The 9,461-nt window shown below is 43.4% G+C and overlaps 1 protein-coding gene across 1 annotated transcript in view; it reads left to right on the forward strand.

Annotated features, from left to right (window-relative positions):
• Mrps28 (mitochondrial ribosomal protein S28) overlaps positions 1-8,036 on the forward strand; it is a 123,790-nt gene extending 115,754 nt beyond the window's left edge. Inside the window, exon 3 of the mRNA XM_038347406.1 lies at positions 7,751-8,036. Within this exon, the coding sequence (XP_038203334.1) occupies positions 7,751-7,919 (169 nt within the window). The 3' untranslated portion in view covers positions 7,920-8,036. The remainder of the gene's footprint in view (positions 1-7,750) is intronic.
• Positions 8,037-9,461: the final 1,425 nt, after the last annotated feature.

A 9,461-nucleotide genomic window follows, 5' to 3' on the forward strand; every position in this document is an offset into this window, starting at 1 on the left:
GTCTGCTGCCCTTGTTTTTCCAGCCCTTTGGGTTTGTGGAGGATGTACTGTCCTGCACTTGATTATCTATAACAAAGGTAATTCTACGTTAGGATTTCTCAAGGAATTGTCAAAAATCACCATGGAACTTTTTGAAAAGCACATTACCAAGTCCCACCTCAAATTCACCAGATCTCTCTCAGATTTTCTCTGTGAATTTGCATTTTCAACAAGCTTCCAAAACATGGGGGGTGGGGGTGAAAAGCACCATTCAAGAGATTGCAGGAAGTGGATGCATTTCTTCAGGCATTGTGAGGACCACCTGACAAATTCAATCCCTGCTCTTTTGGGGAGGCTGTAGTTAGCAGGGAAAATAATGTCTGTGTGGAAATAGCTGCAATACAAAGTGAAAATAAAGAGCTTCCTTCACTGTAGAAATGGCTAGTTCCAGAAAGTAGAAGTCAGAGATATTTTAGAGGCTTTTGTGTTTTGTTTAATGCATAGAATATATTATTAAATAATTTCTTTTAATGTTTGTTTTATTAGAGCTCTCAGATATTATTTTCTGAGACAAGGTCTCATGTAGTCCAGGCTGGTCATAAACTTATGATCCACTGCCTCACCTCTCCAGTCCTAGGATTACAGGTATGCACCACCACATCTGGGTGCTTATCAGATGGTTGTCATTCAGCATACAGAAAGGACTCTAAGTTTGCTTCTCTTTCCCTCACTGGTTCACAGGCATAATTTATGGAATTTACATAATTTGTTAAGACAAAAGCAAAATTGTTCATAGTTTTAAAGCTTTCTACATCTAAAACAGGAGGAAAGTCTTGCCTTCTATAAATTTTCAGCCCTCTGGGATCTTCTGTGTGAATCCTCTTCTGGGGATTGTCAACTTCAATGGCATAGAACCACTTATATGGAGAGCTGAATACAGGCCTCCTCTTGTTCATCTGCCTCCTCAGTGTTGGTGTGGGCAGAGATTTCTTCTCAGATAACTGTCACACACTCAAATGTTTCTGTTAAAAACAAAAGTCACACTTCCTACTACCTACCATCATGCTTAGTTTATAGCTCACTAGGAAGTAATACTCTTAAAAATGTGTAAAGATAGATGAATGGAAAAGGAAAATACAATATCATCATCGTCGTCATCATCATCATCAATCCATTAATGTGTTAGGTAGTATGGGAAGCCAAGTCTAGAAAGATCAAGTAAGTTTACCAGTCCACACACTGCAAAATTCTAGAAAACTGAGATTCTAGATCATCACTGACCTGTTGGCTTTTGTTATCAAGAGGTATGTGGATTTGCTGACCATGGTTAAGTACTTTCTTTGAGACAGGCAATGAACTTGCTAAGGGTTGCACTGAACCACTGATCCCCACGCCTCCACCTCCCAGGTGCTGGAATTATGCTGAGTTATCAGTATTGAGAACCAAAACTCGGGCTTTATGCATGCTAGGTGAGCACTCCACCAACCAAACTACATTTTCAGGCCCCAGGAGTCGAATACTTGCTGCACTGATTCTGGAAGAATACAGAGATACTGTAACACTGTTCAGATCCTGGGCAGATAGCATGTCTCCTGATGACCCAGGCCTTTCCATAGAAGCCATCCATACCTGAGAAGGAGGGGCACTAACATGTTTGCTGTTCTGGGTTTTGATTTTTGTTTGGTTGCTTAGTTTGGTTTTATTTCTTTCTCCTTTTTTTTCTTCCTTCCTTCCTTCCTTCCTTCCTTCCTTCCTTCCTTCCTTCCTTCCTTTTTGTTTGTGTTTGTTTGTTTGTTTGAGACAGAGTCTCGCTATGTACGTTTGACTGACCAGGAACTCTCTGTGTAGGTCTGCTGGCCTGAACTAATAGAGATACACCCGCCTCTGCCTCCTGAGGGCCAGGATTAAAGATGTAGACTTTACTACACCTGTTTTGATTTGGTTTCTTGAGGCAAGTTCTCACTATGTAGAGTTGGCTGACCTGGAACTTGTTATGTAGACTAGACTGGCCTCAAACTCATAGAGATGCACCTTTCTCTACCTCCGGAATGCTGGGATTAAAGCCATGTACCACCATACGCAGCTGTGCTGATACGTATTATACTTTATTGTATTATATCATGCCATCCAGTTTCCATCTTCAGCAAACCTTCGCAATACTGTGACCTCTGTGACACAGGTACAGAAACTGTGGGTCGGAGAAAGCATCCAAGCTCTTACTCAGCAGAGCTCAGACCTGCACCCATGTCTGTGACTGCAGAGCCTGCTCGTTCATGAGGATTCTAACAGTGGACTCTGTTCTGAGAGTGAAATGTGAAGGAACCACATTAGGTATGTTCCACCTGGAGACTGAAGAGTCCGTATAGGATAGGAAAAAGGGCCAAGCAGTGCTAACGACCCCTAAGATGTAGAGTGTGCCCTGAAACCTGAGCTCCAGGAAGATCATGGCAGCCCTCATGTCTAGACAGGAATACACCTGAGGTGCTAAGCCAAAGAAATATGTGTTAATAACAAACAAACGAACGAACAAAACCAAGTAACTGGTTGGATGTTATAGGAAAGAGGCACAGAGGGGTCTGTATGAACAAAACCAAGTAACTGGTTGGATGTATAGGAAAGAGGCACAGAGGGGTCTGTATGAACAAGTAACTGGTTGGATGTATAGGAAAGAGGCACAGAGGGTCTGTATGAACAAGTAACTGGTTGGATGTATAGGAAAGAGGCACAGAGGGGTCTGTATGAACAAGTAACTGGTTGGATGTATAGGAAAGAGGCACAGAGGGTCTGTATGAACAAGTAACTGGTTGGATGTATAGGAAAGAGGCACAGAGGGGTCTGTATGAACAAGTAACTGGTTGGATGTATAGGAAAGAGGCACAGAGGGTCTGTATGAACAAGTAACTGGTTGGATGTATAGGAAAGAGGCACAGAGGGTCTATATGAACAAGTAACTGGTTGGATGTATGGAAAGAGGCACAGAGGGTCTATATGAACAAGTAACTGGTTGGATGTATAGGAAAGAGGCACAGAGGGTCTGTATGAACAAGTAACTGGTTGGATGTATAGGAAAGAGGCACAGAGGGTCTGTATGAACAAAAGCTGATTGAACAGCTCACTGATCGTGTCGGAACCGAGTCCAAGAGTGGAGTCATCTGGGGGAGTTCTGAGTGCTTGTGAGAAAACGCCACGAAGCGAGTCTTGGAACCTCAGTTCCTTCAAAACCTCAGAGTTGTTCTTGGAATGTGTTTTCATGCTCCTCCCAGGTGCAGCAGATAGGAGTAAGTTCACGTCAGCTGTTGTTACTTATATGCCTTTATGGAAAAGCCTGTTTTTGCCACATGTGCCTTCTCCTTGTGATTGAACACCATACTCTTGCAATTCTTCTTAACCTTCAGAGTATAAATTATCTGATGCTCCGAATAAAGTTGGCTATTGCATGAGACTTTAATCCGCCTCATTTTAAGGTCCAGCTCTTGCAGGTTCCCGCGGCCAATGAGAGCTTTAAACAAGAGCGCAGTGAGAACAGACAGAGGCTCCAGAACACAGGCTGCAGCTGCTCTAGTCCCCTGCTCTGAGCTAACCTTCAGTCCCAGTCCAGAGCACAGGCTGCAGCTCCTAGTCCCCTGCTCTGAGCTAACCTTCAATCCCAGTCCAGAGCACAGGCTGCAGCTCCTAGTCCCCTGCTCTGAGCTAACCTTCAGTCCCAGTCCAGAGCACAGGCTGCAGCTCCTCTAGTCCCCTGCTCTGAGCTAACCTTCAGTCCCAGTCCAGAGCACAGGCTGCAGCTGCTCTAGTCCCCTGCTCTGAGCTAACCTTCAGTCCCAGTCCAGAGCACAGGCTGCAGCTCCTAGTCCCCTGCTCTGAGCTAACCCTTCAATCCCAGTCCAGAGCACAGGCTGCAGCTGCTCTAGTCCCCTGCTCTGAGCTAACCTTCAATCCCAGTCCAGAGCACAGGCTGCAGCTCCTAGTCCCCTGCTCTGAGCTAACCCTTCAATCCCAGTCCAGAGCACAGGCTGCAGCTCCTAGTCCCCTGCTCCGAGCTAACCTTCAGTCCCAGTCCAGAGCACAGGCTGCAGCTCCTAGTCCCCTGCTCCGAGCTAACCTTCAGTCCCAGTCCAGAGCACAGGCTGCAGCTCCTAGTCCCCTGCTCCGAGCTAACCTTCAGTCCCAGTCCAGAGCACAGGCTGCAGCTCCTAGTCCCCTGCTCTGAGCTAACCTTCAATCCCAGTCCAGAACACAGGCTGCAGCTGCTCTAGTCCCCTGCTCTGAGCTAACCTTCAGTCCCAGTCCAGAGCACAGGCTGCAGCTCCTAGTCCCCTGCTCTGAGCTAACCCTTCAATCCCAGTGCCTGACTCTTATGCAGCTTCTGTTGTAACTGCTGTTTGCTAAAGACTTAATAGTCTTGTTACCTAATTAATTTGTTTCAACAAAAAACAGACTGTAATCATATGTCTCGCACGGGGGGGGGGGGGCACTAGAAAATATGACTGACTTCATTGTTTTATAAAAATTTATTGACTTCTGTTATCAGAAAAAGTTAACTTCAGAAAAGCTGAACAGCCTAAGTGTTTACTTGGTAAGCCATTCATAACTCTTCAGAATGTAATCCGACCACTGGGAGAGTAGGTACATTGCTTACTTGGTGGCCACCCACAAACCTTCAGACACTGGGAAGAGTAATCATATGGTTCACCAAAGTTATTTTCCAGTGAATTTTCTGAAAACACTTTAAAATTTTCTTTTTATGTAAAATAAATTTAATTTAAAAATTGAATAATAAACGTGGTATGGCAGATGGTAGTAGTGACCACTTGGGTAGCGTGCCTGAGGCCCTGGGTTTGATTCCCAGCACTCCATAAATAAATAAATAAATAAATGACTTATGGTATTGAGGTATCTCATCCTTTAAAGATTTATAGCTTCGGGCCTGGAGAGATGGCTCAGTGTTTAAGAGCACTGGCTGCTCTTCCAAAGGACTGGAGTTCAATTCCCAGTACCCACATGGCAGCACTGTCTGTAACTCCAGTTCCAGGATCCAGCGTCTTCATATAGACATGTGTGCAGGCAAAACACCAACGCACGTAAAATAAATTAATAAAATGAAAGAATTAAAAAAAAAGATTTATAGCTTCAAGAGCTGGAGAGATGGCTCAGTTTTTAAGGGTGTGCATTGCTCTTGCGGAGAACCTGAGTCTGACTCCCAGCATCCACACTGGGCAGCTCACAACTACCTGTAAGTCCAGTTCCAGGGGATCTGGCACCTCTGCTCTCTGAAGCACCAGTACATATGTCAGCATACCCACACATATACATACACACATGCACAAATCAAAAAATAATAAACATAAATAGATTTTAAAATGTTTTTTGGAAACTAATCTACCACCAATAGAAAAGGAAAAAAACATGATACCTTGTAGTGATGGGAGCAGCAGTCTGCATTCCCGCCTGGCTCCCGGCTGCCTGGCTAGCTTATGCCCTGAAATAACAACACACAAACTGTATTCATTTAAACACTGCCTGGTCCATTAGTTTCAGCTTCTTATTAGCTAATTCTCACATATCTTGCTTTAACCCATATCTAATAATCTATGTAGCACCACAAGGTGGTGGCTTACCGGGAAGATTCTAGCGTAAGTCCATCTTGGGCCAGAGCTTCATCGCATCTGACTCACTTCCCTTCTTCCCAGCATCCTGTTCTGTCTACTCCACCCACCTATGTTCTAACCTATCAGGCCAAGCAGTTTTCTTTGTTAATTAACCAATGAAATCAACAGATTGCTAGAAGACCCACCTCCATCAATACCTGGTTTGACTTTTTTTTAGTTCACTAATGTTTTTAATTGACAAAAATTAAATGTTTGGTTTTTTTTCAATGTGATATTTTATTCTTGCTAGTTTTTTTTTGGTTTTTTTTTTTGTTTTTTTTGTTTTTTTTTGGTTTTTCGAGACAGGGTTTCTCTGCAGCTTTAGAGCCTGTCCTGGAACTAGCTCTTGTAGACCAGGATGGTCTCGAACTCACAGAGATCCGCCTGCCTCTGCCTCCCGAGTGCTGGGATTAAAGGCGTGCGCCACCACCACCCGGCTAGTTGTTTATTTTTTGAGTAAAGTCTCACCCTTGCTGCTTCTGTGAGTTCAGCCTTTTCTGGTTTGCGTGTAAAGTAGATGATGCAATGCCTTCTTGTCTGACTTATTCCATGGCACATGGCATCTTTCAGGTTCTTCCATTGTTCTTATGCTTTAGTGCTGGTACAGTCTGTCCAAGATGTCAAGAACTTTGCATGAGGAATTTTATCCATGTTGCTTCTGTAAATGTTTACTTTATTTGAGACATTTAATTTTAGGGGGAAAAATAGGAAAAATAGGTATCTGAGTTTTTCCTCCTTAATACTTTAGCTTTAAAACAAATGATAGTTTTAAGAACTGGCTTGTTTCAATTTCAGTATTGAGTACATTTTTATTATAGTATAAAATATGTAAATAGTGGAGTGAGGTGGTATACACCTGTAATCTCAGCACTTGGAAGTGATGGCAAGAGCATCAGGACCAAGCTTGACTACGTTATTCCCTGTCTCAAAAAAGCAGTAAATGAGTACATAGAGAGCTGGTAAGATGACTGTGTCAGAAAGTGTCTACTGTCATAAAAGCTGAGTGTGGCAGCACTGACTGGAGTGGGGCTGGAGGCAAACAGAGCCCTGAAACTCATTTGCCAGCCAGAAAGGGACCCTGTCTCAAAAAGTAAGGTGGAGAATAACCAAGGAAAGACACCTGACATTGATCTCTGACCTCTGTAGTGTGCACACATACATATATGTGTATACCTGTACACATGCATATATATCGTTAATATGCATGTGTACACAGGTTTCAAGAGAAAAACCACTGACCCAAATCATGCCCAAATTAATTATAACAAATAATTGAAATGAGCTTTTTTAAAATTCATGTACACAGGCTATCTCCCTCTGAAGGCAGGGTTAAAGAGATTGGCACTGGACGTGGGTGAGATAAGGGTTTTTATAACTCAGGAGTAGAGGTTTCCAAATGGGGGATTTAGCAGGCAAGTAAGTGGGATTACAGAAGTAACACATAAGCATAGCAAGGAGGTCACAACAACAGGTGGTCATTATGACCTTTTGAAACACAGCATGGTTGCTGCTTTCTGGAGCAGGCAGTATAGAACCACTTGTAGTTGAGGGTATAACATGTTAAGGTGGAGCATAGCCCAGTCATTGAGAAATGGATTTAATCATAAACAGGAATGAATCTAGTTTATATTCTCTATAAAATGGCTTTCAAGTCTAAGATGGAAGCAGCCTGGTTTATCAATATACCCACATGAACATATCCCTATACCACATATTAATATATACACTAAATAAATAAGAAAAGTAAATCTTTAAAGGCAGCTTTAAGTTGAAAATTCTGATACACCTGAACATCAAATAAAACTATTTCTTAGCCGGGTGGTGGTGGCGCATGCCTTTAATCCCAGCACTTGGGAGGCAGAAGCAGGTGGATCTCTGAGTTCGATGTCAGCCTGGTCTACAAGAGCTAGTCCCAGGGCAGGCTCCAAAGCTACAGAGAAACCATGTCTCCCAAAAACAAAACAAAACAAAACAAAACAAAAAACAAACCAACTATTTCTAACATACCAGTGTGAACTTTCAAGCCTTGAGTTAATCAAAATGAAAATTAGAATTTGTATTTCATTTTAAGCCTGTTCATGTGTGGCCTGCAGAATTAATGGGATATTTTTCTTGTTCTTTAGGAAGTACCAGAGGGGCACCCGAGTCCGGCTGCGACTTCTGGATCTTGAGCTAACATCTAGGTTCCTGGGTGCAACCACAGATACAACTATACTGGAGGCCGATGCAGTTCTCTTAGGACTCCAAGAGAGCAGAGACTCAAAATCGAGAGAGGAACAACTCAACAAGTAAATGGACTGTGCTTGGTTCAGTCAGATCAAGCTCTGTTTTGAGCCCAGACAGCTGTCAAGAATGCAGTTAGAAAACTGTGAATAAGTGATTGAATAAAGTTGTAACAAATCAAACTCATGACGTCTCTTCCCTGTTATAGTTATTCTTGGCCTCACCCCACTCCCTTTTCTACCCATTTTTGTTGTTGTTGTAATTGTTGGATTAGGGTAATGCAAGCAATCCTGAGATTGTCTGATTCCGTCAATGCTTTGACTACTATCTGGACAGGTGGGGTGATTCTAGCCAACAGTGAATAATAATACAAAATGGCTGGCCTTGGTGTAGACAGTAACTAAGAACAGTGTGTTGTGTGTTAGTTGTTCATACTCAGGAGAAAATTAAAGCAAGGATGGACTACAAGGTTCCAAGTACAAAATGAAATTTAAGTATGGTCAGCACAAGGTCACAAGAACACTCAAAAGGACTTGTGGAGAAAATGAAGCCACAGGAGTCTCTGGGAAAGCATATTCCCACAGAGGTCGTGACTGGTGTTAAAGCCCTGAGACAGGCCTGGGCCTATCCAGTTCAGAACCAGGAAGGAGCCATCATGGTGAGTGTAAGAAGAGGGGAGGTGGTTGCAGAGAAGCAAGGGGGAGCATATATCTTTCCGCATTTGCTTGGTATGATCAAGAGGGAGGCTTGCTGGAGGGTTCTTGGAAGAATGGGAAGCACAATCTGCCTGTTCCTTTGGCTGGACCCCTTGAGTAGATTGTCTGAGTAGTCTAAAAATGAACCAGGCCTGCCATAGTGAGACATGTCAGGAGAACTAGCGATCATCCAGGTAAGAGAACCGGGGAGAGGTAGAAGGGACAGGTGGAGAAGAACATTGGAATCTGGGCATATTTTGCAGGCAGAGCCAACAGGGTTTCCTACACAGTGAATATGGGTTATGAGAAAAGGAGCAAGACAGGTGTCTTACATTTTGCAACTGAACCCTCCCTTAGCTTAGCTAGGGAGGAGCAAGGTTTGAGAAGACTGAGTTCCAGAACTCGGTTTTGTAACGTGTTGAGATACTCACTGGACACTTAAGTGGTTATGTCCTGGCAGCAGTTAGTAGTGAGTCTGGAGCTCATGAGAAAAAGGTAAAAACTTGGATGCTACTGATATTTTATCCTGTAAGTTTAAAAAAGAAGGCAACGGGGGACTGGGAAACGCCTTTAATTCCACCATTCAGAAGGCAGAGGTGGGTAGATAGAGGTGAATCAAGACTAGCCTGGTCTACATAGCAAATTCCAGGCCAGCCACAGCTACACATTGAGACCTTGTCTCAAAAAATGATGGGCCAAGCTGATCGAGACCTAAACAGTTTTACATAAGACATAAGTGTCATTTCACCAGGGGGTGCAGATGGATGCATTAATCTGGAACAACATGTTGGTCAGAATGTCTCTTGTGCCTGCACCACCTGGAACCGCGGTCAGGCAAGGATCTGGGGAGTAAAGAACACACAGAGACATAGGTCACTCTTGAAACAAGAATGCCAATTTTATTATGTCCCAGACA

This window comes from Arvicola amphibius, chromosome 11 (assembly GCF_903992535.2).
Source record: "Arvicola amphibius chromosome 11, mArvAmp1.2, whole genome shotgun sequence".
NCBI classification, from domain to species: Eukaryota; Metazoa; Chordata; class Mammalia; order Rodentia; family Cricetidae; genus Arvicola; species Arvicola amphibius.